Here is a 26,809-nt window from a genome sequence, read left to right on the forward strand (position 1 = left end):
GAAAAAGTCATAATATTATGAGAATAAAGATGTAATTTTGCGAAAAAGTAGTAATATTAAGAGAATAAAGTCGTCATTTTAGGCTACAAGTTATTTTAGAGGGGAAATATCAGAAGAGCAGCCTGTCGCCTACATTAAAATGAGGAATGTGGAGCATCTTGTGAAGTTATACTTCAGTATAGGTTTCACAAATAATGAGATACTTAATCCTTTGGCGCGTCAGCACCACATTATCATAAGTATCAGGACTTTGAAAAGATGAAAAGAAATATTGCCGTAAAGAGCGTGATTTGTGATACAACGCAGTAAAACATAGTATGGAATGATAGACGTTTTTCTGTTGTCACACGATATATACCGTCATATTGCACAGCCGTAGTTCCCATGGAAACCGCTAATGAATATGAACGAGAATGATTTAATGCAGACATCTGTTGCAGGGACTACTAGAATCATGATACTGGTGTGATTGTATGCATCAAAGGGGTAAATCAAGCATTTATCAAGTGCTCTAGAGGAGATTTCAGAATATCGAGATGTATACCGTGTATTGCGATATAGCCTAAAATATCACGATATTATTTGTAGACCATGTCGCCCAGCCCTACTGTGTAGGGCACCATACGGTGTGCAGGTTTCATCATGCAGTGTAGACAGATCTTTGCTGATACAGAATGCATTGTTTGGCCTCAACAGCTATGTGATCTGCTATTTCCTGACCAACATGAAATTTGCATTTTTGGCATTTCTCCAGTAGTGATGTGGTTCACTGATGTCTTGCTCTATGTGTAAACAGTGATGTCTGTGGCCCAGCATCTGAATTAGTGTCTAAATGTTTTAATGGACCAGGCTAACATTTTTTCTCTTCCGCTTTGCCTTTCCTCCAGTAGATTTGGGGTCCCTGTTTGAATTGGAGAATGACCTCCCAGATGAACTGATTCCCAATGGGGACCTGGGTCTGATGGGCATGCCCTCCAACGGTGATGGAGGGGTCGGAGCCAGAATAGGAGCGATGGTCCCAGATGCCGCTGCCAAGCACAAGCAGCTGTCTCAGCTCCTGCAGGCAGGGAGTGGCCCCAGCCTGGCCAGCGGACTCAACTCAGTCAGCCCTCAGCCTGGCATTGGCGGCCAGCTAGGCGCTTTGGGAAAGAGTCCCCTGGGCCAGGGCTCTCCCAGTCACCCATCTCAGCCTCAGAAACCTGTGGGCACTCCCACAGGTCAGGGCAACAACGGCAGCCCTGGCATGGGCCTCAACACGGGCTTCAACCAGGCCATGATGAACAACAGCCAGGCTCATGGGCTCCTGGGCCAGAACATGCCCCAGCCAGGTCAGATGATGAACGGCGTTCTGGGACCGGCTGGGCGAGGCCGTGCGGCACCAGGGATGCAGTACCAGGGCCAATCCATGCAAGGGGCACCGGTGGGAGGAGGAGGTGCTGGACCGGGGGTCAGTGTGTCAGGCAGTGCACTGGCAGAAACCCTCACCCAGGGGACACCACAAATGGGGGCACATAACGCCATGAATGCGCAGCAGACTGGAAACATGAACAAGGTTAGTGAGCTCTGATTAGGGGTGTACGATATTGACCAAAAATGATATCTCGATATTTTCTGGGATTTTGTCGATAACGATAAGTAGACCATATTTTGCTTCCTTCAAAAATGTGTTAGTCTTATGTTGTACCAGCTCGCTCTTGTTTATAGGATATTAGTTGCTGCTTACTAATGATAATAATGGAAACAATATATTTAAGGAAAACGGGTCTTATTTATTTATTTAAAGCTGAAACATTCAAGTAAAAGTAATCCAAAAACATTGAAATCACCAGTGCAAGTATTATTGAGATCAAACAGTTCGAAGATGGTGAATCAAGTTAGTTGTTGAGCTGTCTTTAACGGCAACCGATTTCCAACACAGTTTGCAGATGAGCAACATGTCTTTTCAAAGCCAAACCACCTCCATGCGAGTGAGGATGGTACACGTTTAGCAATTAAATCTATTCTAGATTACAAGGCTGGTGGTGTCAATATTTTGTCTCCTCGCACTGTTTGTTCACTCATTTTTAATTTCAGGCCTGCATTTTCAGGCAGCTACGTGAGTTTAACTTGTGGTGCGTTGACCATGTATGCCTATACTAGCACACTGTTTGCACTCTCAATGTGCATGCACAGTAGTCTGTCCTACTAGGCTACATGACACAGTGAATGCATGGACTCTCAAGGCGTGTTTGTGATTGGTTTTTGCAAAGTGAGTGACATACTTGATAATGTCAGCTCGCATGTCGTTAAAACAACAATGAAGATGTTACTGTAGACAATAAATATTGCACACCCCTAGCTCTTACTGGGTTTGTGGTTTTCTTAAACCTTTCAAGAAACTGAAGAAAAGAGTAGTTGTTCAGTGTTTGTTCTGGATCTGGTAGACAGACACTTCATATTTGATTTAGTGTCATTTTTATCTGCCTCTGGAAATTGGTGGTGATTTTGTGTGTTGAACTTTGGAGCCAGTCTGGACATTGTTTGCATAAGTGAAAAATTTGCAAGGTATGATTGTCTGTATGTCTCCATATGCAATTAGGCGTTTCCAGTAGTTGACTACACCATCAGCAAATGTTGATGTTTTATTTTGTTAATTATCCATGCTTAGTCAGTTTTGCCTTTAGAAAATGGCACAGAAATATACAAGCTTTCATAGATGTTTCTTTGAATCTCACTGTTGTGGTTTCACGGGGAAACCAATGGGAAACCCGTCTACTGCTTCTCACAGAGACTGATCAGGCTGATCCTCACCACATGAAAAGTAAACGTCTCATGAGGACTTCCGACATGGCGATGAATATTTGAACGCATTTCACAAAGAGATCACTTTAAAAGTGCATGTAGTAATGATGCCAGCTCAGCAGTACATATCCACATAATAACCAGCCTTTATTAAATTGTCATGCAGAACTGTTTGATGATAGATGTGTAATATCACTCTTGATACAGGTCATATGCAAACTCTGATCTTGAGCCTGAGATGTAACCGCAGTGTAGAAGCATTATGCTTGTGAAATGCACGTATGTTTCCTGGCAGGTTTTCTTCTGCCTGCTCTGGTGCTGTGCGTCTGATGATGACAGCAAGTCTCTTATTTATTTTGCACTTCTGTGCTACGGCAGTAACGAGTCCTGCTGAAGTGTGTAGGCTTAAACTGCAACAACATGACAGCGCTTTGTTTGAGCGATCTGCTAGCTTGTTCAGTTCAGTGTCTGGTCTGTTCTGTATTGCTCTCCAAGTTTCTGTGTGCCTCAACTTTGTCTTTTACTGCCTTGTTTTCCTCTCCAACTTCCTTGTTCTGTGTCTTTCTCTCCATTTCCCCCCCTGTTAAGCTGTGACTTGTGTCGTCTGTCTGTGGGCCTCTGGGCTCTGAATAACGGGATACTAAATCATGCTAAGTGGTGTGTGTGAAAGAGAGAGAGAGAGAGAGAGAGAGAGAGACTGACTGTGGAGCAAGAGAGAAGTGAGTGGCTGAGTGAGCAAAAGCATTAGAGGGAGGGAGGGTGGGAGGCTGTCTTAGAGGCCAGGCGGTAAGAGTAAAAGACTTCCTCAGTCTTTCTCATCTGGTTGTGGAGTGCAGAGCAGAGTGCGACGGGTTTTTCTGCAGCATTGTGTCTATTGCCTGTTTGTGTTTGCTGATATGTGTTCAAGAAGGAGGGGGGAGGGGCACTTACTGTGCAAGGCTCAGCTGGACAGAAAGCTGATTTCAAGACGCCTAGTGGATCTTTTATCTGGTCTGCTGGAGCAGAGACAGCAGCAGGGAACCTGGCCAGCACAAACAGCTGCTGCAACTGCGCAGGCAGAGAAGCTGTTATGCTCTGAAGATAATCAGCCCGTCTGCGTGAATGTTTAACGAGATAATGAAGTGATTTACAGCTATGTAATGGCCTCAAATACATCTTCCTGAGCAAGTGGCTGTACAGGTCAGGTTAAAATCTTATTAAGCAACTGAAGAATGGTTTAAAAACTTGTCATTCTAACTCATTCAGGCATACCTGTATTTACACAGACAGCTTCAGTGCTCCTTAAGGATACATACACATTACAGGTACAACCAAATACTGGGCTAAATTTCGAATTAATTTAAAAAAACAGGTCTGACCTGATATTACCTTGTATAGTATTTTGTAGCTACTTTTCAGCCCCTGGGTGTTGGGGCAAAGTATGGTATGCTTTGAGGGTTCACTGAGGTACAACATGGTATTTTGTCAAACCCTTTTTTCTTTTTAAGAAGACTTCCTTTGGTGTTTGTGTTCTCTGTAGCATGTTTTCTCAGGTGTTTTGGTAGTGATCGCATGTATGTCCTGTGACCTGTTTCTTCCATTTTTAATACAGCTGTTGCAGCATGGATCTGTCCTGTCCTCTAAGAGAAGCTTTGGTTACTATTGTTGCTCATTATTGTTCCATTATGTTGGAAACTATAAATTAGTAAGAAGCATCTGATCTACAAATTCTAGATTGTCTAATACCCATCCCTTCACTTGGTTCCCATGTGAAATGTGTTGTAGTCTATCTAAGTTTGGCCTCGTCTCTTTCTGTAGATGGGTCTGCCAGGGAATAACAGTCCATTTGGGCAGCAGTACGGGCAGGGGGCGGTTCAGCAGATGACCGGTCCTGGGGTTAATGCTCAACTCCAGAACAAGGCGGCTCTCCCCAGCAGTCTCCCGTCCAATCTGAAGGGTGCCTCCAGTGTCCCAAATCTGGTGAGTAAATCCCAAAGCCTTGCTTATCTCAAAGCGCGTACATTCCATTGTCAAAGTCAAACAACGTATTTGTCAGTTTTTCGCCTGTTGTTTTTTTCTTTGCCTCCCTATTAGGGAAGTGCTCTCAGATGATTATTATTATTTTTTTTTTTTATGTTTTTATTTTTTTCCATCAGTGTTTCTTGTTCTGAGCTTTCAGCTTCTTTAGAAAGCAAATGTGTTTATGCACATTTGAATGCATCTAAATATCTGAATGGAACTACATAACTTTGCTTTGTTTCCTCATATACCCCATACAGCTGCAACAGCAGGTACAGCAGCAGGTACCTCAGGTGGGCATGGTTCCGGGCCAGGGGGTGTCTACAGGACCCACTGCTGATCCAGAGAAGCGCAAGCTGATCCAGCAGCAGCTGGTCCTGCTGCTCCATGCACACAAGTGCCAGCGGAGGGAGCAGGCCAATGGAGAAATGCGTGCCTGCACCCTACCCCACTGCCGCACCATGAAGAACGTCCTTAACCACATGACCCACTGTCAGGCCGGCAAGTCCTGCCAAGGTGAGTGCCTGTGATTGCCTGTCATTCCAGTACTCTAGTATTATACAGTCAGAATGTCTCCAATGCTGTGGTAAATTCATTCAGTAGTGAGAACAAAAAAACTCCCATCTTTAAAATGGATAAGCAATGCTGTCCTTTTTTTGGCAGACCAAAGGAGCGTGTATAAGCTCTGTATCTTGGTCTCTCTAAAAATAATCCCTGGAGAGAAAGCAGAATTAGGTCTTTAACGTGCAGTCCATGGTAAAAATTGAATTAATGTGGGCAAAACTCACATGAGAAACTATGTGACAAGACTGTGAGAAGCTATGTGCTCTCTGATACTATTGAATTCACACAATGGTATGATCATGCATTTATATACCTAGTTGATGTGGACACATTTTGCAAGTACTGGAAACTAGGATGATGCGTTTGGTAGTTTGTGTTGGGTTCAAAAGATTTCTTTGATGTCTTTTTGGGGAATTCAAGGTCTGCTGCACATTAGGGATGTTTATGTGAAGAAATATGACAGAATACGGTGAGAGGAAACCCAACAACACTGAGACACAGCTTCAACTAGGGCTGAACAATTAATCGATTTCAAATCGAAATCGCAATTTGAAACAATCCGATTAGCAAATCACGAAGGCTGCGCTTTAAGATTTATGTTATGCAGCGCGTCTAAACCAGGGCTTTAGAGTGTCGTGTCTATGGTGTTGCAAATTTACGTCATCCTCCTTGTGTGACAGTCACGCTAACCAATCAGAAGTACTGTGCTTCTCGTGTGCCAGTTATGTTAACCAATCAGAAGTGACCCAAGGCGACTGCGTATACGCCCACCAACAACAAATACGTGAAACCCAAGGACAACGTTGCATTCGTGGTGCGGAAAAATCGCCTCGGCTGAGCTTGAAGCAGCGTTGGACGGTTTAGTATGGAAGAAAAGCAGCACTTTGGTGGTATGGGACAGGCTTTCTGCTATGATTTTTTTTTCTTGCCGTTCCAGTGTCCAGAGAGAATTTATTTTTCAATTTTATCCAGTAACTTACCAGTCACGTTTCAATAACAGTCTATGTTACAAACACAAATATAATGTAGGTTACACCTAGGTTAACAAAAGAATGACAACAACCTCAAGTTAGTTTGACTATTTAATGAACAGTAACGATTAAGCAAAATGAACCATAAAGATTGGGCAAAACCTTGACATTAGCCGCTAAAATGTAGGCTATTATGAAACATCTGTAACCTATAACATCTGTAGGCTGTTTTTAAAAAAAAAAAAAGGCTAGGCCTGCATGGCATCATATGTAGGCTGCTAGGTAACATTTTTTTTCTTCTTTTTTTCATTGCGGCAAAGTCCTCTGCTGCCGACTTGAAACCAAACGTGTCCGGTGTGTCTTTGCAGCTTGCAATGCGCATAAGCAGCGTCAGTCTCTCCTGCTCTGGGCTGTCAAAACACAGATGTCTTGTTTAGGGATAGCCTTTGTTATAGCCACTTTTCTTATGAGCGTTATGTTCTGTGCCAATTAAAGAAATATAATAAATACATGTTGGAAGCAATTCATATCTTTAAGTTCTCATCCTTGCGTAGAAATATAGAGCAGTTGATATTTTGATGGTTTCTCATGTGGTAATGCTCTATCACACAGTGAACACTGAGCTGAAGCTTGACTTAAAAAATAATATCGCAAATCAAATCGCAATCGCAATATCTGTCAGAAAAATCGCAATTAGATGTTTTCCCCAAATCGTTCAGCCCTAGCTTTGACATTCTAGTATTGTGGTGGAAAGAATGCAAGTGAAAGTGAAAAACAGCAGTAAACTTTTATTGGGGATTAGTTATCTAGTTCTGTTTCAATTCTGTTCGTACCTTTTAGAATTTTTCTGGGATTGTGTTTAAAGCGTGCAGACTTCTCCTCTGTTGGTGGCCCTAGAAGACATTTGTCGTCATAAGTCTTAAAGTTGTCTTTGTGTGGCTAGGTCTGTAGACCTTATATAAACATTGTATTGGGCCTGGTCTTCAATTATCATTGTGCGTGTCTGTGTGTGTGTTATTCTTTTTTAATGTGAGCTGTGGATGCTTAAGTGTCCCTTCTGTTAATGACCTTTACCCTGCTTATTGTCACAACCTTGTGTTATTATGCCCCCATGCCTCCCTATTCAGTTACAGTAGACTTTTATTGAATCATGCATTAAATTGCAGGATTTCTAACTGTATATTAAAGGATAGAATTGTATTTAAGTTTATCAAACAAAATAAGTGTAAAAGTGGTATTTATTGTATAGTATTTACATATAGGATACATTTTTTGTTTTGTATATCATGTTTTTATATTTTTCAAACAGGCTGAGAAATAAACTAGTACTGCAGCTATTGCATCAACAAAAGAAAGCATATATAAGTGACAATGCAAAGATCACAGAAATTGATGCAAACATCTCAAAGAAGACATGAAATGTTTTAGTGCTCTAAGAAGATTAAAAAAATACAAAACAAAACAATTACTGAAGATTAAGTGACTGAAGTTAGAGCAAGACCCTATGTACAGTTTCTCTGCTTTTAAAATCACTGGTGTTACATGGCTAATGCATGGCTTGCATTGCACATCATTATACATTAAAAGTTGTGGTTTTATCAGCATCGAGGACAAAGGCTGGGAGCCTTACCATAGTGTCACTGAGAGATTCAGATGGTGTTCAGTAGAGCAGCAGGCACGTGACCCCTGTCTGAACATTTTTTCTCCTTTTGGTCGCAAATTCACGGTCACAAACAGCCATATAAATGTCTGGGGCCAGTTCCATGCTTCTCCATTATAGGAAGAGCAGTCCTACTGAAGTTTAAAGGACACCTCCAGCACATGTTTCTCATGGCAAGTCATGCTTAATTTCTCATGGTTAACTATACACTGCACATCTGTGTGATCCCCCAGCTTTAAGAGATGAACGAGATCACCTTCTGACAGAAAAATGATTTGCACTTGGGAGAGAGACTTTATGTATTTTGAAGTGAGAGTAATGTGATCCACATGCAGTGCCCAGGTCTAAAATAGCTAGAATGCTGAGGTGACAAACATCTGTACCAGGCTGCACTAGCCAGCTGCCAATCATTGACCAAATGAATTTAAAATGGTAGCGTGGTGTGGGCAAGAGCCAATCTGATATTTCTGTTGATTGTTTATTGTCTTTAACAAGTTGTACAAGTGCAATCTTTTCTCATTCTTCTCATTCTTAATAAAGAAATTGATGGGGTTTTTTTTGTAATGGACTACAGTTGCCTAAAATAGTGATCATTGAACTCTTGAGCTAGGGTCTGAGGAGGACTGTGTTTTTAGATCTGTTTCTGAAGATCCCTGTGGACACTGAGCTGTTTACAACAACCAATCTCTCTCCAGTCAGAGTATAAGAAAAGGCTTTAAAAATTGTTCTAATTTTCAAAGGGGTCAGCTGTTTTATGTATTATGCATTCCTGTGTGGTTATTGTCTTGGCCAAGGTAAGGGATAATTCAGAGGTTGTCTGTCTCTTTTATTCTGATTGCTCTCTCTCTTTTTGTCTCTTTCAGTGGCTCACTGTGCATCCTCTAGACAGATCATTTCACACTGGAAGAACTGCACCAGACATGACTGCCCCGTGTGTCTGCCACTGAAAAATGCCAGCGACAAAAGAAACCAACAGCGTAAGTCCTGCATTTCCTCACTCTCTTACTTCAGTTATATCATCGCCACCTTCACTCTTTGGTTTTGCCGTGTCACGTTATTCTAGACCATATGACTTCACCACATCTCTGACTTCCCCTTTCTGTTAAGGTGTTTTCTCTTGTTTTGTTTAGTCTGCTGTTTTCTTAACCAGGGTTTTTTTTTTCTCTGTTGGGCTGTTCTCATCTTCTGTAACTTTATGGATATGCTGTGCAATTTACGGCGTTACTTGTGCAGTTAATGTCATTTTTGATGCCATCTCTGCCCTTTTGTTTTGATAACGTATTTCACTGTGCAGCTGAGGAATGAAGGAAAGGGAATGAGAAAAATGAAGTTTCTGTTTTGAAGTCAAATAGATCAATAAGAAATCAAAATGGGGAGCTTGTTTCAGTATTTTGGTTACAATCTCTAATACTAGCTGATGGTTTCTTTTAGCTCTAGAGGAACGGATGCGAGTTGAGCTTTGAGAACAGTGCTGCCACCTGCAGGCTGTAATCTTTGCTCTACTCCACATTGGCTGTGAAAGCATGAGCAACCCTTCAGATTCCTGCAGGCAGCGGGGGCGTAATCTGATACCTTGGGGGCGGGACCTTGCAGCTCAGTTGTCTGAATGGGCAGGGCATTTAAATATTCTCTTCTCTGATTGGTTTGATGGTCTCTGACTCGTTTAAATCCCCCACAGCAGCAACAGAAGCACGCTCCTTGATTCACTCAGCCTTTCTAGTCTGCCACTGTTGAACTGTATATTCACAGTAGTTGACTACTGAAGTTATATGTGTTTATTTCAACAAAAAAATTGCCTTTAAAATTTACTTTCTCAATTTAAAGAGATCAACCTTTATTTATTTATTTTTAAATTTAATTTAATTTTTTTTGTTTTTGCTCATCCTTACATTTTCATATTTAACTCTTCCTCTTCTTTCCCTCCAGCTATGCTCAGCTCACCCAATGCTGGCATGCAGACCCCGATGGGCACAGTTGGCACAGGCCAGCCGACAGCAACTAGCATGAACAGTGCAACACACATAGACCCTAGCTCCATGCAAAGAGCCTATGCAGCACTGGGCCTTCCTTTTGGTAACCAGTCCCCTGCGCAGACACAGGTCCCAGGACAGCAGGCGGCACTGCCCCAGCAGCAGCATCAGCAGATGCGCACCATGAATGCACTAGGTAAAGCACAGGACATTCCGCAGACCTGTATCGGTCTGAAAATGTCAGATGACATGGTTTCACCATAGCTAATCAAACACATGATTTTTGATCAACATAATTTGATAACTGCTGATGTATATGTTAGTTATTACATAAGGTAAAGACAGAGTACTACAGTACTTTTGAAAGACACTGAAGAGATGGAAGGACATCCATCTCTTGGATGAACTAGTTTAAGAAAAATGCATTCAACTTCATGTCTTTTCAGCTTGAATATTAACAATAGGCATGCAGGAGTAATGTGACAAATTTGTATAGAATACTATTTTGTTAAGGTTCTTGTAGTTTTGATGGATATTGGGGTCATTATTATTTGTTTTGGTTATCGGTATGTTTTAAAATGTCATGGTTGATTGTGTCTCATTTGGTGTGTGTGTGTGTAACCCCGTCTGGTCTCCCTGACCCCTCAGGCACTAACCAGATGAACATAGGAGGTAACGGTATGGGCGTTCCCACATCAGATCAGACGAACCTCCACACTGACACATCCCTTCCCTCATCTCTCAACAAGTGAGTCTTTTCACTTTTCACCACTCACCTCTAACCCACTTCAGACAGCAGCTCGTCTGAGATATCATCCTCTAGGACAGGATTTCAAATTTAATTATTCATGTTCAGTGTTAACCTGCTGAAATGAAAGGGATTTCATCCTTTGCAGGCCAAACGAGACATTTCGATAACTATGTTTCCGTGTTGAGTCGCCAGTCATTTGTGTGCTTTTGTCTGTCCTTTGTCCTTCAGTCAGCTGATGCCAGATGGGTCAGGTGTAGGTGGCACTGGGAACCTGCCTACTGCATCTCCACTCTCCATGCCTGGAATGAAGAAAGCATGGCATGAGCATGTCACTCAGGATCTGCGCAACCACCTTGTGCACAAGCTGTGAGTCTTTAGAACCTATCGTCACAGCTTCTGCTGAATGAACTCAAGTCTGTCTTCACATTATGACTTGCTCCTCTTTAGAGCACACCCACTCATTCTGTTCATTTCTGATGTTTTCATGCAGAGTACAAGCCATATTCCCCACTCCTGACCCTGCAGCACTGAAAGACAGACGGATGGAGAATTTAGTAGCTTATGCCCGTAAGGTTGAAGGAGACATGTATGAGTCAGCCAACAGCAGGGTATGCAACTGCTTGATTTAATATCAGAACTCTTTGTCTAACTGTCACAGCTTCATCCTAAAAATGCTTAGCGTAAGATCTTTGTTTTGTTCATGGCTCTTCAATTGGTTTTTTATCAGGATGAGTATTACCACTTCTTGGCTGAGAAGATCTATAAAATTCAGAAGGAACTGGAGGAGAAGAGAAAGTCACGGCTTCAGAAACAGCCTCCAATGGCCACACAAGGGACCCAGCAACCTGGTCTGCCTCAGCCCAATGCTATGGGAACTACACAAGCCATACGACCAACCAGTGAGTGTCCAAACACGTTCATACACGTTATGAGTTAAAGTTGTTTTGATTGGCTTTCAGTATTTCCTGAATGTAATGCCTGAGACATGATTGCTAACAGTTTGTGTTTGAAGGTTCTTGTCTGAATTTTCCTATTTCTCTTCTAGATGGACCCATGCCCATGCCCAATGTGCCAAATCAGATGCTGAATCGCATGCAGGTCACTCAAGGTACTCTATCTGACCCGTCTCTCTTTTTCTTTTGACTGATGATTCCAGTCAGATTGGGCATACAGACTTTGAAGATCCAGAACACTGTATTCAGCTATCATTAATTAACAAACCATTTATATGTAACTGAGTGGCTTGAGTCCATTTGCTCAACCTAAACTTTGTATATTGCAGTTTTTATTACTGTATGTGTTGGATTGTTTGCTGTAATGATTAGGATGGCATTTTAATTAGCGGTCAATCAAATTAGCTTATAGTGGCTCGGGATGTAAAATTGTCATTTGCTCTGGAACTATGTTTATGTACTGATTTACTGTCCTTCTCAACCAACAGGAATGAATCAGTTCAACCCCATGACGATGCCAAACGTACCGATGTCTCAGTCACCCGTAGGGGCCCGTGCTGCCTCCCCCATGAACCACCCGGCACAGATGAATATGACCTCTGTACCAGCGGTGGGCACTCTTCTCCACACTTACTATTGCTTTTACATTTCATATGTTGTTGAGAGACTCCCTGTTTTTGTTTTAATGTGATGTTACAACTATACTTGCACTCAAAGGTTCTTGCGTTGTTCTTTTTTTAGTTGTGTTCTAATTGAGCTATACAGGTCTTTTTAGTCCTTTTCTTTCTTCCACTCCCAGATGGGCATGTCACCTTCTAGGATGCCGCAAGGGCAAGGAATGATGGGAGCTCACACTAACAACATGGTTGGGCAGACGCCTAACCAGAACCAGTTTATGAATCAGACCCAGTTCCCAACCTCTGCAGGCCCCATGAATGTGAATGTAAGCCTGGCACAGCCGACAGCACCGGCAGCTATCACACAGGTATGCACGTTCACCTGCACTGTGACTGCATGTCTGACCAATGATCAATTTTCTCTGAGACAAAGTGAGAAAAGACTGTCTTAAATCATATGAAGTATATTTAATCACCTGACAGTGGGAGCCTCTGAATTAGTCAAAATCCCAAGTAAACTTGTCAGTGTTTTTCCATAGATGATGCCATGTGCAGGTGTGAAAGCTGTTGCCCAGTACCATTAGGAGATGTGCTGTGGGAGAGAATGGGATTTAGTGATGGTTGAAAGGGTTGAAACATGCTGAATGGGTAGTGATATGTGTGGAGGTGTTTACTTTAACTCAAGCCTGTGTGACCTCTTTCTCTCCAGCAGCAACAGCCACAAAACTCTAACCTCCCCCTGAATGCATTGGGCTCCTTGACTCCTTCACTGCTCTGTGGTCCCACTGGCCAACCCACGCTCTGTCCAACGCCTCCACCCTCTGCCCCCACCCAGTCAGCACCTAACCTGCAGCAGCACCAGACTCAACCCTCCACCCCTGCCTCAGCAGGCGGGCAGGCTACCCCCACACACATCCCCAGCGGCCTCCCCCGTCCTCCCTCTGCCATTGGCTCCTCGCCCGCCCCCTCCCAGCCGCTCACACCCATGCAGTCCCAGCCTGAGCCTTCAATGCAAATGCAGCAGCCCAGCTCTGTCCAACCGCAGCCCCCAAGCACTCCGGTGAGAAACCCTTTGCTTCCTCAGTCCACAGCATGCAGCCATGTGGTGTCAGAGATCATGTAGTTAGTGCAAAGTGCAGCAGTAGATGCGAATTTGTTAGTGGATGATGAGGGGAAAACCTCAAATTTTTTGTTGTTGTTAAGTTAGCTTCACCTCTGTTAACCCTGGTGAAGTTTTGCGTCTGTATTATTGATTTCTTTTGGCTGTAGCTCATGTCCACCCTGTGTTTCCAATGTTCCAGCTCTCCCAAAAGGCGGCTAGTGTTGACAACAGAGTTCCCACACCTGCATCCGTGGCTGAGACTCACTCCCACCAAACTCTGCCTGATTTTCCTGCTGCTGAGCCCAAACCAGAGCTCCGTGAGGACGATCAGGACTTTGAATCTGGAAAGAAGCGACCTGAAGTCAAAACAGAGGTGTGCAAATCACACAGAATTCACTGTCTCCAGTGATCCATATCACACACCACTCAATGCCATTCATCAACTCAAACAGTTCATCCTGGACCCAAGGGTGAATGTCTTTTAGACACTGGATAGTTTGATACTAGTAGATCAGTTACAGTTTTCTGGACTACTAGTAGTCGTTCTGTCAGCGCAGATACATATCAGAGAAGCCTGTGAAATGAATTAATGTGTTTATACCACTTCAGGACGAGGATGTGAAATCCTCTGAGAAGAAGGAGGAGACAGATGGTGTGGAACCAAAGCAGGAGCCAATGGAGGTGGAAGAAAAGAGGCAGGACATGAAGGTGGAGCCCAAAGAAGAGGAAGAGAGTGGAGCCAGCAGCACAGGATCATCTACTCCAGCTGCACAGTCACGCAAGAAAAGTGAGGAGTTCACAACAGTTTTTAAATGCATTGTTAACATGTCCTTGAGACTAAAGATGTACAGTTTCATCAAGAAGCATGAATTAGTAAAATTTATTTAGATAACATTTTCTAACCAATAGTACCTTGAATTATACACATTATTTGCTCTACCTGAGTATCAATGCAATAACTTGTTCCCACTGCAGTCTTTAAGCCTGAAGAACTCAGACAAGCCTTGATGCCCACATTGGAGGCCCTTTATAGGCAGGACCCAGAGTCACTGCCGTTTCGCCAGCCTGTGGACCCCATGTTGCTGGGTATCCCGGTAAGGTCCTGCTGACCTCATGGCCACATGACCTGCTGTCATTATATTTACCGTTCATGTGCTTGAGCTAGTTTACAGATATGATGGCATTTGATTAATTTCAGCAAGAACAAGAAAAGGAGAGATCAACCCTGGTTACACATAAACATGGGGATATAATTTAGAAAACAAATGGATGGTGTGGAGTATTATAGGATATTAGTGTACACTAAAAAAACAAGCCTGGATTTGTGTATACGTGCCCTTTAGGACCAGTGTGCATAAAATATAGAAAAAATAGGGCATTCATCCTTAGTCCATATCAATTTTAATAACTAAAACTGATCCTTTATCAGCCCTTCTGCTCTGAGAAACTTTAAGAATGCCAACCCAGATGGGAAGAAGAGTTAATGATTGCACACTTGTGTTAGCAGCTTTGAAAAGATTGTTTGAAACTGTCAGAACAGCACTGACCAAATTAAGAGACATCTTTATGAGCAAGAATTATTTCCGCTGAAGTCCTCTGTGACGGAAAATGTTTTTTCAAGATAAAATTGAAGTATTTGGTTGAACTGAGTGCAGCACTGTTTTTTCTTCTTTCTGCTCTCTCAGGATTACTTTGACATTGTAAAAAACCCGATCGACTTGTCCACTATAAAGCGAAAGCTGGACACGGGGCAGTATCAGGAGCCCTGGCAGTACGTGGATGACATCTGGCTCATGTTCAACAACGCCTGGCTCTACAACCGCAAGACTTCACGTGTTTACAAGTACTGCTCCAAACTGGCCGAGGTGTTTGAGCAGGAGATAGACCCTGTCATGCAGGGCCTGGGCTACTGCTGTGGAAGAAAGGTGAGGACCACACATGATGTGTGAAAAGTGTGAAAAACTCAAAGTAGAAAACCTCCTAAGAGAAGAGCCCTATGACTTTGTTCCCCTAGCAAAACAAAGGCATGCGCTCTTCTATCAGAAGGTTTACTACTTGCTGTGAGTTAACTAACTCAGAGTTTTCACTAAACCTGCTTTCTGGAATACCTCCCTGAACCCTTTACTAATTTAGTTACCTGTAGCTGAGAGTGATTTTGGGTTGTTAATCTTTGCATTTGGACTCTGAGTAAGATTGGTATAGACACCGGAGAGATTGTGTACAGAGATTATGAAGGCCTATATTAATGTAATGATCTGCTGTTTGTATGTCTCCACAGTATGAATTCTCACCTCAGACTCTGTGCTGCTATGGGAAACAGTTGTGTACTATTTCCAGAGATGGCACATACTACAGCTACCAAAACAGGTAAGAGCATGCTGAACTGTGTGGAGATGGGGAAGCTGTGGTTTTGGATGGAGGCCGTGATGTACGAAGGGAGTGAAAATCGGGCTGGTCGGTTAGGCTGATGATTATAGCATCCAGCTAGTCTACACTATCAAAACAGTTGTTTTCTCAGTATCTTAAAAGGGTGGCAGGTAAATTAAATGTCTTGCTTTGTTAAATCTAAATGAGCCATATCTTGCATGTCTCTTTAAAATCTCCTGAGTGTCTACACAAAACGCAGCTCCTCCTGGTGGTCAGATGGTGCCACTGAAATCCTTTTTCCCTCTAAGTGTGTTACCACCACCTCACTAGGGTTGGGTATCGTTTGGTTTTTTCCAACACCAGTGCTAAAACAATACTTTTAAAATGGTGCCGGTGCCTGAACCGGTACTTTAAAGGAAAAAAAAGCACAAAACAGAGGCTGACGCCATTAAAGAACAGCTTTTTTAAAAATCTCTAAGGCAACTTTGGACTTCAAATTGAACAGTATATTCATTTAACTTAACACACTAAATAGGTAAGTATAAATATATGCAAAACACTCAATAAATTTACCTAACTAATTCACGTACTAATTAAAACCTAACCTAACTACAATAATTTAACACTTAATAGCAGTTATAGTAATTCTAACAGCGAAATAAATTTAGTGTTGGAGTTCTTTGTATTCTACAAACTCCAGGTTCAAACTTCAGCAATTCTTTTGCAGAAACATTATGTTTGCTTTCTCCGCCATGTTGTGTCACCTGACCTGAATACTGCGTGCTGATTCACTGAACGAATTTATCGGGTTGTGTTCATGAACAGCACTGCCGTTTGACGTTTCCAGCTGTAAAATGTGAGCTTGCAAAGCCTTGACAATGGACAATAACGGCTTTTGTCACAAAATGTTTTTAGGGTTCAGAATGTGCTATGTGTTAAGAATAACCCACGACAGTCAGTTCGTTTTTTTTTTTTAAAGGGTGGCGTTTATTGGTTTTTGCAATAATGCAGTCATTTTGCAATATTTCGAATATTTCAATCGGCAGCTCGGGCATTTAAGTGGCACTGAGGTGGGGCACTGAAACCTGCGTTGTGCTTCGGTCTGGTAGATACCAGTCGTATAGGTTTCGGTGCCCAACCCTACTCACTATTCAGTTTGTGGAATATACACTTTCTGTTTGGTGGTGGACAACTCGCTCTCTTACTCAGTGAAAATAGAATATGAAGTGTAGGGGAGAAAAACGGCAGTTTTACTGTTTGCTCTGTGTTTTTGAAATCCGTTTTCAAGCATTAGGAAATGCTTATCTGCTGGGGAACAAAAGATCTGGTTTGAAATTGAAAACGGCGAACTGTTCCCTCAGCCGTTCATTTTACCCCTGGTTCTACTGCCTCTGTGTGCCTCCCCATCAGTAACACCTGAGCATGCCCACTAATCATTAAAGCACATCTCTGAGCACAGCACATATCTTCTGTTAGCACTGAATGAACACATCATGTGTCTCAACATTTTTATTTTTTATCCCTCAACTCCAAACATTCAGTTTTATAAGCAAAATATACATACATATTTCCATTTCTATTTCAGACAGATTTTCTTTGATTTATTAGTTTGATCTTTAATGATTTAATCTGTTCATGAATGCATGAGTAGAAATTCATTAGTCATCTGTAGTTCATTCTGTAACATCTTCTCTGTTTCCCATTGTATGTTTTTTTTTTTTTTTTTTTTTTGATGGTTTGCCATTGTGTCATGACTTTGATTTTCTAACCTGTGCTCTGCCTTGGCTTGTCTGCTCCGTGTCGTCTCTCTCCACCTGGCCACCTGTTCTGCGCTGTTGTGCTGTGCTGCCTTCCATGGTTTGCCTGTGCTGTTGTGTGCTGGGTCCAGTTCACCCAAATATGGCCTTGTTGCCGACAGGTATCACTTCTGTGAGAAATGCTTCAATGAGATCCAGGGGGACAGCGTCACCCTGGGAGACGATCCTGCACAGCCACAGACGTAAGTACTGTCTTATAGAGAAAGAATCAACTAGAGAATGTATTTACACTTCAGTGTCTGTATGTGCTCCTGCCAGTAGTATTGGTGTTGAAGACAGTGTGCTGTTAAAGTGCCAGTGGTACTTTTGGGTAGAGCACAGCTGGAATCTACAAGAGTCTGGGCTGAATCAGCACCCGATTAAACATTGCATTTTTTGTTTGACGGCTTATGCTAAATACCATCTCACATGTCTCCATCCAGTATGATATCCAAGGATCAGTTTGAGAAGAAGAAAAATGACATGTTGGATCCTGAACCGTAAGTGATGCTATAGGTGTATCATAATGTTTGGTTTTTTTTGTTGTCATTCCACTGTTTTAATGTAGAGTAGCTGTGTTCATCTGAAGTCAAACGTAGGTATGTTTGTTTTCCTTTTTTCTTCAATGCCCAGGTTTGTTGAATGTAAAGACTGTGGGCGTAAGATGCATCAGATCTGTGTACTGCACTACGAAGTCATCTGGCCTTCAGGGTAAATGCATTTTGTTTTTTCGACCAACGTGTTTGCAGGTGTTCTTTTTCTATTTAGCGTTTGAGAGGAATGTTAAAACTGAAATCTTTCTCTTTGTCCCCGGCCTCTTAGCTTCATCTGTGACAACTGTCTGAAGAAGTCAGCCAAATCAAGAAAGGAGAACAAATTTACAGCTAAAAGTATGTTGATTCGTATTGTTTTTCTTGTTTTTTATTTACTTTGTCCACTGTCGTCTTCTGTTGTACCGTTATATAGTATGTATAGTTGTATTCATTGAAGAATAGTGGATAACGAATCTGTCTAATGGAAATGGCAGGATTACAGAGCACAAGGCTGGGGAACTACATAGAGGACAGGGTGAATAAGTTCTTGAAGAGACAGAACCACCCAGAGGCTGGGGAGGTGTTTGTGCGAGTGGTTGCCAGCTCTGACAAGACTGTGGAGGTCAAACCTGGCATGAAATCCAGGTAAGAGTTTCTAATGACTCATTAAAACTGACAGCGATGTGTTTCTTCCTGTTTAACCTGAGGGTTTGAAATGGAGAGCTGAGTTCTAGGCTGATATTTGTGTAAAAGGCTTGCGCTCTCGTCTGTCTAGACCAAATCTGGTGACAGAAGAGCAGAGATGCTTGTCACAGTTCCTCTCAAACAGATCTGTTTGATGGTACACGCACATAACATGGTTATGACATTTGCAGTTCGGTATCTGAAGCCTGCATCATTGTTCTGTTTCTACAGGTTTGTCGACGCAGGAGAAATGTCAGAAAGCTTTCCTTACCGAACCAAAGCACTTTTTGCGTTTGAAGAGATAGATGGGGTGGATGTGTGCTTCTTCGGCATGCACGTCCAGGAGTATGGATCCGAGTGCCCTTTCCCCAACACCAGGTAACACTACTGCACACAAACTGCTGTGTGAATAACCCATTTGTGTACTATATGAGAGTTAGATTCCCAGGAAGAAGGATGAAGGTGAAGTCCTGTCCTCTGTTGTACCTTTCCACAGACGGGTATACATATCGTACCTCGACAGTATTCACTTCTTCAGGCCTCGGATGCTGAGAACTGCAGTCTACCACGAAATTTTGATTGGCTATTTGGAATATGTGAAGAAACTTGGGTATGTTGCGCACTGTGGTCAAAACTTGGGGTTTTAAACAGGAAAAAAAAAATTACAGTTAATCAGGAGAATTTGCAGTTTGTTTGAGTAAGATGAAATGTGTAATGAAAAGCAGAAGATTCTAGACTGTAGGAGCATTTTCTAGAGTCAGTAAGACGTGGTTAACCCTGACGACTTTCTTTACGTAGATATGTGACCGGCCATATCTGGGCATGCCCGCCCAGTGAAGGAGATGACTATATCTTCCACTGTCACCCTCCTGATCAAAAGATCCCCAAGCCCAAGAGACTTCAGGAGTGGTACCGTAAAATGCTGGACAAGGCCTTTGCAGAAAGGATCATCCATGACTATAAGGTAAGCATGTCTGACAAATGTGTGGGGTCTAGTGCATACAGTAAGTGACATTTCATAAGTGATAATGACACATAATAGCATGAGGTGTTTACTTACTTCAACAATCAGGCAGAACTCATCTTTTAGGTATTACTTTAACATGTCGTCTGTACGTTGGTTCAAGAATACATATTACAGTGTTCTACAGCAGTGCAATATACATGACTGGTTAAGGAAAAATTTGTTACTTGTTTAAAAAATTAGTGTTACATTAAATTTCGTTTTCATTTTAAATGAAGAGAACACTGATCATCAGTTTGCAGTTCTACATATAAACCAACAGTAGTACAAATGATTTATATTTTAATTTAGAAATAGATCATATTTCGGCAATAGTCTCTGTTTCTAGATGCGCTTATTTGTGGAAATGCTCATAACTTAGTGATGGAAGGCGTTAGCATTTGCCATTAGGCAGGATTTATTATAGCAGCCAGTGTTTTCAACAGTTTGCAGCTTCTCTTCAATTCAGAATTTTGGCCAAACACAGACCTCTTTGTTTTGTTTTTACTTGTGTGATTTAATGAAGTATGAAGTACAGATGTGTGAGAACTGTTTGTCTTTACAGTGTTCTTTATTCAGACCAAGGGCAGCGAGTATGAGTGCCAGCACTGGGCATAACTAAATCCTTTGATTTTGCAGGACATATTTAAACAGGCCACTGAGGATCGTTTGACAAGTGCCTATGAGTTACCCTACTTTGAAGGCGACTTCTGGCCCAACGTGTTGGAGGAGAGCATCAAGGAGCTGGAGCAAGAGGAGGAGGAGAGAAAGAAAGAGGAGAACACTGCTTCCTCCGAGACAACAGAGGTGAGTGTGAATGATGAAGTGCTTTTTAGAGAGGCAGAGGAAAAGTCATGCCAGGCTTTTTTCTCAGCTGTCTGACTTCCCTCCCTCTAGGGAACCCAAGTCGACAGCAAGAACGCCAAAAAGAAGAACAACAAGAAGACCAACAAAAACAAGAGCAGCGTGAGCCGAGCCAACAAGAAAAAGCCTGGGATGCCGAATGTAGCCAATGATCTGTCCCAAAAGCTTTACGCAACCATGGAAAAGCACAAGGAGGTAAGAGATGAAAACCTTTCATTTCTGTGATGCAGATAAAACCTTAGAGCTGTGACTCAAATCTCCTTCTCTCTCCCCACCCTCTCTCTCTCTCTGTTACCAGGTTTTCTTTGTGATACACCTGCATGCTGGTCCAGTAATCAACACTCTTCCTCCTATCATGGACCCTGACCCGCTGCTGACTTGTGACTTGATGGATGGACGAGATGCCTTCCTGACACTCGCACGGGACAAGCACTGGGAGTTCAGCTCGCTTCGCCGTTGCAAATGGAGCACCATGTGCATGCTGGTGGAGCTACACAACCAGGGCCAGGACCGCTTTGTCTACACGTGCAATGAATGCAAACACCACGTGGAGACACGCTGGCACTGCACTGTTTGTGAGGTCAGTCACTCTTTTATGTCTAGAGAACACAGTACATCCCATAGAGTATACTAGTATGTTGATGAACGAAAGATATCTTAGATTATTTTAGCCAGCCAAACATGCGTGCTATTAGTTGACATTAGCCCTGTTGCTTCTTGATTTAATGGTTGGTAATTTCCTCTGTTTGGTCTTTTTCAGGACTTTGACCTATGCATTAACTGCTATAACTCAAAGGGCCATGAGCACCAGATGGTTAAGTGGGGTCTGGGTCTGGATGACGACAGTAACAGCCAGGGTGGAGAGGCCTCCAAGAGTCCGCAGGAGAGCCGCCGCCTGAGCATTCAGCGTTGTATCCAGTCCCTGGTGCACGCCTGCCAGTGTCGCAATGCCAACTGTTCCCTGCCGTCCTGCCAGAAGATGAAGCGGGTGGTGCAGCACACCAAGGGCTGCAAGCGCAAGACCAACGGCGGCTGCCCCGTGTGCAAGCAGCTCATTGCGCTCTGCTGTTATCATGCTAAGCACTGCCAGGAGAACAAGTGCCCCGTACCATTCTGCCTCAACATTAAGCACAAGCTGCGGCAGCAGCAGATGCAGCAGCGGCTGCAGCAGGCCCAGATGATGAGGCGGCGCATGGCTCTCATGCAGGGCAGAGGCATGCCTCAGAGCCTGCCCTCTCCTCCTACCTCAGCAGCCCCTGGCACGCCCAATTCCCAGCAACAGCAGCAGCAGCAGCAGCAGCAGCAGCCCCCGCAACAGCCCAACACACCTCAGACCCCTCAGCCCTTACCCAGCCAGCCCCAGCCTCAAGCCCCTAATGTGGCAGGCATGGCTCACGCTTTCCCCAACAACGGCCGCAACAGCCAGCCCCCCACGCCGGGCTCTCAGGGCAAGCCGGGCTCGCAGTCCTCCCCTTTGCATCAGCAGCAGTCCCCTTTGCCCATGGCACCCCAGCAACAACCACAGCCACCCCAGCAGCAACAGCAGCCTCCTATGGCTGCCCTTACGTTTGCACGGCAAATGGAGATGGCGACCAAAGCCAAACAGCCGCAACAGCAGCAGCAGCAGCAGCAGGACTTCAGAATGAACGGGCTCCCCATGAACCACCAACGCATGGTTGCACCCATGCAAATGATGGGGCAACGGGTTCCACAGGTGATGCAGGGCATGCAGCCTGGCCCGTGGGGCTCTGGGCTCCAAGGTCCCATGCAAAATCCGCAGGCCCCCGCACCACAGCAGGTGCCGCCGCAACAAACTTCCATGGCGCCGCAGCAGCAGCCTCAGGTAACTCAGGCAGGCCAACGATCACCACTAATAGGGCGACCCATGATGCAGCAGCCCCGCCCGATGCAGGGCGTCATGCCTTCGCAGCAGGCGGTACCACATGCTCCGCAGCAGCAGGGTATGCAGCAGCGAGGGGTGGCTAGCAGTATTGCCCCAGGGGCCCTTCAAGACCTTTTGCGCACCCTCAAATCTCCAAGCTCCCCTCAGCAGCAACAGCAGGTCCTCAACATCTTGAAGTCCAACCCCCACCTCATGGCTGCCTTCATCAAACAGCGGACAGCAAAGTACCAAGCAAACCAACCCCAACAGGCTCAGCAGCAGCAGCAGGGACAGAACCCACAGGGCATGCTCGCCGCTCAGGCCGGGATGCAGAATATGGCAGCAATGCAAGCTGGAGCAGTGCAGAGGCCTGGAATGCCCCCGCAGCAGCCTCAGCAAGCTGCACCTCAGGGCATGTCTGCTATGGGGCCTCAGGGACAGATGATGAACGCTGCACACAATGGAAACCCTCAACTGTTTCGCCGGCAGCTCATGCGACACTTGCAACAGCAGCAGCAGCAGCAACAACAACAACAACAGCAGCAACAGCAGCAGCAACAAGGAGCTTTGCCCCAAGGCCATGGGAAGTTCCCCCAGCCACAAGGCACAGCTAGCTACTCCCAGATACGCATGCAGCAGCAGATGGCGATGCAGGGAGGCAGTGGGCCCATGGGCCAGATCCCAGCCATGGCACAGATGGGCCAGCCCGGCATGGGCATGGATGCCTCTCCGAACCTCCTGCAGCAGCGGATGCTCCAGCAACAGCAGCAGCAACAACCGCAACTGCCCCAGCAGATACTGAAACAGCAGATGGGTTCTCCGGCGCCACCCAACTCCATGAGCCCGCAGCCCCACATGCTGCAGGGACAGCCCCAGGGGACTCACATACCAGGGCAATCCATGGCCAGTACGCTGGGCAACCAAGTGAGGTCACCGGCCCCAGTGCAATCACCCCGTCCCCCGTCACAGCAGCCCCCGCATTCCAGCCCGTCCCCGCGTATGCAGCCGCAGCCCTCTCCTCAACACGCCTCCCTTCATTCCAGCTCGCCACACCCTGGCCTGTCTGGACCCATGCCTGGCTCCATGGAGCAAGGCCACCTGTGTACCCCGGAGCAGAGCGCCATGCTCCCACAGCTTAACACACCAAATCGTGGAGGGCTAAACAGTGACTTGAGTATGGTAGGGGATACCACGGGAGACACGCTAGAGAAGTTTGTGGAAAGATTGTAGCATTTTGAGAGACACTCAAAAACAGAGGATGCCCGTGGTTTTCATTGTGATCTTTGTACTGTCGCTTACAGAAATCTAAAAAAAAAAAAGGAAAAAAAAAAAAGAAAATGAAATGAAAAAAAAAAAAATTGATGACAAGATTGTGGACTGTGAATGGTTATCTTAAACCAAGGGACTGCTACTTTCCTCTGACATGTGGAGGGACTGTTTGAAGAACAGAATCACAAAGAATATTTTTTTGGTTCAGACCAGCCATGAAAAGAATCCTGGTCTTTGTATTATGTTGTTTTTAATTTTTTTTTTGTTGTTTGTTTTTTTTTGTTATTTTCTGGTATGGACTTTTTAATGAACATTTCTCAAGACAAAAAAAAGAAAAAAAAAGATTTGATTTTATTATTAAAAATTTTCATTTTGTACGTTTGCAAACTGCATTTTTGTGTTTGAGAAACTGTAAGATAATTAATATGGGAATATGATCCTCATTCCTGTCTGATTTGTTCTGATGCACCGGGTTTCAAAAGGTCATGCCTTTGGGAGACAAACCCTTTTTTCTCTCTCCATACTGTAGAGTCTTTATAGGAGATTGGTATTCATTTGTACAGAGAAGAGCTAGGCTATTGCACACCGAATGTGGCAATAGCTCTTTATTCTAAGGTGCCCAAATGTGTAATATACTGGCCAGGATCCAGTATCTGTCTCTCTGATGTAGAAAAAAAAAAAGTTGCTTTGTTTCTCCTTTGATTTCTGAAATCCGTCGATTCTAATCCTCAGCCTGCTCTTTGGTGAGATGGATTACCTGTTTGACTGCTGATCTGTGCAAAGAGAGCTCTTCTGCTCGATCCCTTTTCCTCCCACATTAAACTTGAATTGAGGGTGAACTATTCTCTAATGTAAATCATGGGACAGGTTGATGAGATACTGTACATACAAGGAAAAAAATTGAAATCACTGTATAAACTGGTTAAAAGAACTCATTTCGTACTTATATACCACGTTGTTAAATAAACTGTGTGCAACAGACACTGTGGTCTTATTCCTTTCGTGCATGTGTGTTGGCCCTTATGCATGTGTAGTTCAGTGTGAGCTGATTGTATCACCAAGTGGTATTGTTTCCCAATCCCAGTCGTTGGGTTTCAGAGGACTGCATGGTTTGTTGTTGTTGCCCAACACTAAGGGCCCTTATTCAGCTTATGACTGGCTTGTTGAGTAGTTGATGGGATGGATCCGGTTTGTTAATGCTTGGCTGGGAAAAGTCATTTAGGTTCCCAGTGCAAGATTGGGAAAGGACTGATGGCCGTCTGCACCGCATCCTGTCTCTTAACACTTGTAAGCAGCATTGTTTTAGGGTTAGGGTTTGTTTAGCGGTAATGCCTATACTGTTATGAATTCCACGTGAAAGCGCTCTGGGCGACAGATTCGACTTCGGCTATCTTGACTATTATCTCGAAAAATCCCTATGCTGAATTATTAGCCTTGACTACTCCTTCAGCTTTGACTGCTTTATTTTTATACCCTGGATTCAGTAGGCACACAGGTTTTTACGTCAGTGCATCAAAGACGGCAGTTCGTGTTCATAAGCAAACAGGACACTTCGGTTGCAGAAAATGGATTGTCATCCCAACTAGAATACCTTGCTCTTCTATCAGTGCATGACGGCAACTGCCAGCTTATTAATCACGACTACTCTCACAGCTCTTGGGCAATTGGGTTTTGTGTCAAGTATCGCATAAAGAAACTTCACAGAAACAATATAACCAGGTTCTCAGTCTGGAAGCACATACAGGAAGCAGACCAAACAATGGAAACACCTCATGAAAAAGCATTTCTTTTGGAGTAACCAAGTCAGTTTAAAACGATTCTCTATTAATTTCAGTATTATTTGTCATGTTGTTTTTGCTGTATGAAACGTATTAAAATACTGTAATACATGCGTTTCTTAAACATAAAAGATCGAGCAGATTTGAAAGAATTTGAATGTTACTGCCGGAATTGCAGGTGCGTCAGTCATGGAACTGGCAAAATTTGAAACGTCTAGAGAAACAGGGTTGAAACCTGAAACAACGAGCACCCAACATTTTAAAACGCATGGAGAGAGTCGGTGGTAAATTGACGATAATCGACCACGACACGCGGATACTTTAACAGAACAGCTTCTGCAAACCAACATAAAATTCACCAGAGAACTAGGCTATATCTATACTTCCGTGATCCAGTTGCATCAAATACTGTCCGTCATTAGCCTCTCAACGCTTGAAGCACGACGAAAATGTTTGTAACCACGGTAAACACGTAGCAGCGTACAAAATGAAGCAATCACCACAACAACCCACTCTATGAGCGATGGAACAAAGTAAAATGGCCAAATGGGTCACGTTTTACTCAGTTTCAGTCAGTGGGCTGTACTTGGAAAAGTCTTAAGAAAACTGGGAACGGACACTGTGAGTTTTAACATGGTGGTGGCCCTGTTTGGAACACCGATCTCGTTGGAGCAACTGGTAATGTTTATTACTTGCAGCGCAGAATTACAGTGAAAAAAATGTTAAATGATTTTATGCAACTATGTACACATTGTTTCCACAGTACATTCCTGTGTTCCGAGATAATAACGTCCAACAGTCCGCGCTTTGGATTCGAGACTAGTTGTATGATAAAGAGGAACATGTCAGATATTTTGCATGGCTTCTCCCAGACCTGGACGATAGTTCATTTGAGAAATAGTGTACGGTGCGAACTAGATTTCCAACTTCGTGAAGAAAGGTTCAAAATCCTACTAAAAGAAATTAAAATCTGTGCAACAATAAAATGAAAAGTATTGTGGGCTCTGGAGAGTATACTTCAGTTCTTTATCGGTTAATAATCACTTATTGTTTGGCGTTTCCATTATTTTGACAACCCTGAGTACGTCAAACCCATCGCACAAGAACACGATTGGACTTCACCCTCAAAGACGACTAACAATGGAGAAATGACAGTGTGCGGCCCCTTGGCCTCTCATGATGTGCATATTTCTGGTTCCATTGCTCCTCCTTGTGTCCAATAAGAGCAACTGCAGTTCAGCGAAGGCTAATGTTAAGTCATTTGCT

General features: G+C 43.7%; 1 protein-coding gene across 2 annotated transcripts in view; it reads left to right on the forward strand.

Annotated features, from left to right (window-relative positions):
* crebbpb (CREB binding lysine acetyltransferase b) overlaps positions 1–23,815 on the forward strand; it is a 32,673-nt gene extending 8,858 nt beyond the window's left edge. Inside the window, exons 2-32 of one of the 2 annotated variants that reach the window (XM_030789789.1) lie at positions 891–1,552; positions 4,579–4,740; positions 5,052–5,295; positions 8,838–8,951; positions 9,901–10,140; positions 10,593–10,692; positions 10,924–11,061; positions 11,186–11,303; positions 11,423–11,594; positions 11,741–11,803; positions 12,137–12,258; positions 12,448–12,633; positions 12,975–13,325; positions 13,567–13,740; positions 13,977–14,154; positions 14,343–14,461; positions 15,053–15,292; positions 15,646–15,734; positions 17,653–17,733; positions 17,974–18,030; positions 18,164–18,241; positions 18,353–18,420; positions 18,558–18,708; positions 18,979–19,125; positions 19,244–19,357; positions 19,546–19,711; positions 20,390–20,557; positions 20,648–20,809; positions 20,913–21,194; positions 21,375–22,289; positions 22,347–23,815. In XM_030789789.1, coding sequence (XP_030645649.1) covers positions 891–1,552; positions 4,579–4,740; positions 5,052–5,295; positions 8,838–8,951; positions 9,901–10,140; positions 10,593–10,692; positions 10,924–11,061; positions 11,186–11,303; positions 11,423–11,594; positions 11,741–11,803; positions 12,137–12,258; positions 12,448–12,633; positions 12,975–13,325; positions 13,567–13,740; positions 13,977–14,154; positions 14,343–14,461; positions 15,053–15,292; positions 15,646–15,734; positions 17,653–17,733; positions 17,974–18,030; positions 18,164–18,241; positions 18,353–18,420; positions 18,558–18,708; positions 18,979–19,125; positions 19,244–19,357; positions 19,546–19,711; positions 20,390–20,557; positions 20,648–20,809; positions 20,913–21,194; positions 21,375–22,289; positions 22,347–23,726 — 7,241 coding nt within the window. In that variant the 3' untranslated portion in view covers positions 23,727–23,815. Of the gene's footprint in view, positions 1–887; positions 1,553–4,578; positions 4,741–5,039; positions 5,296–8,837; positions 8,952–9,900; positions 10,141–10,592; positions 10,693–10,923; positions 11,062–11,185; positions 11,304–11,422; positions 11,595–11,740; positions 11,804–12,136; positions 12,259–12,447; positions 12,634–12,974; positions 13,326–13,566; positions 13,741–13,976; positions 14,155–14,342; positions 14,462–15,052; positions 15,293–15,645; positions 15,735–17,652; positions 17,734–17,973; positions 18,031–18,163; positions 18,242–18,352; positions 18,421–18,557; positions 18,709–18,978; positions 19,126–19,243; positions 19,358–19,545; positions 19,712–20,389; positions 20,558–20,647; positions 20,810–20,912; positions 21,195–21,374 lie in introns of both variants that reach the window. The other variant, XM_030789788.1, reaches the window with a different exon arrangement.
* Positions 23,816–26,809: the final 2,994 nt, after the last annotated feature.

The sequence above is a fragment of the Chanos chanos genome, chromosome 13 (assembly GCF_902362185.1).
Source record: "Chanos chanos chromosome 13, fChaCha1.1, whole genome shotgun sequence".
Classification (NCBI taxonomy): domain Eukaryota; kingdom Metazoa; phylum Chordata; class Actinopteri; order Gonorynchiformes; family Chanidae; genus Chanos; species Chanos chanos.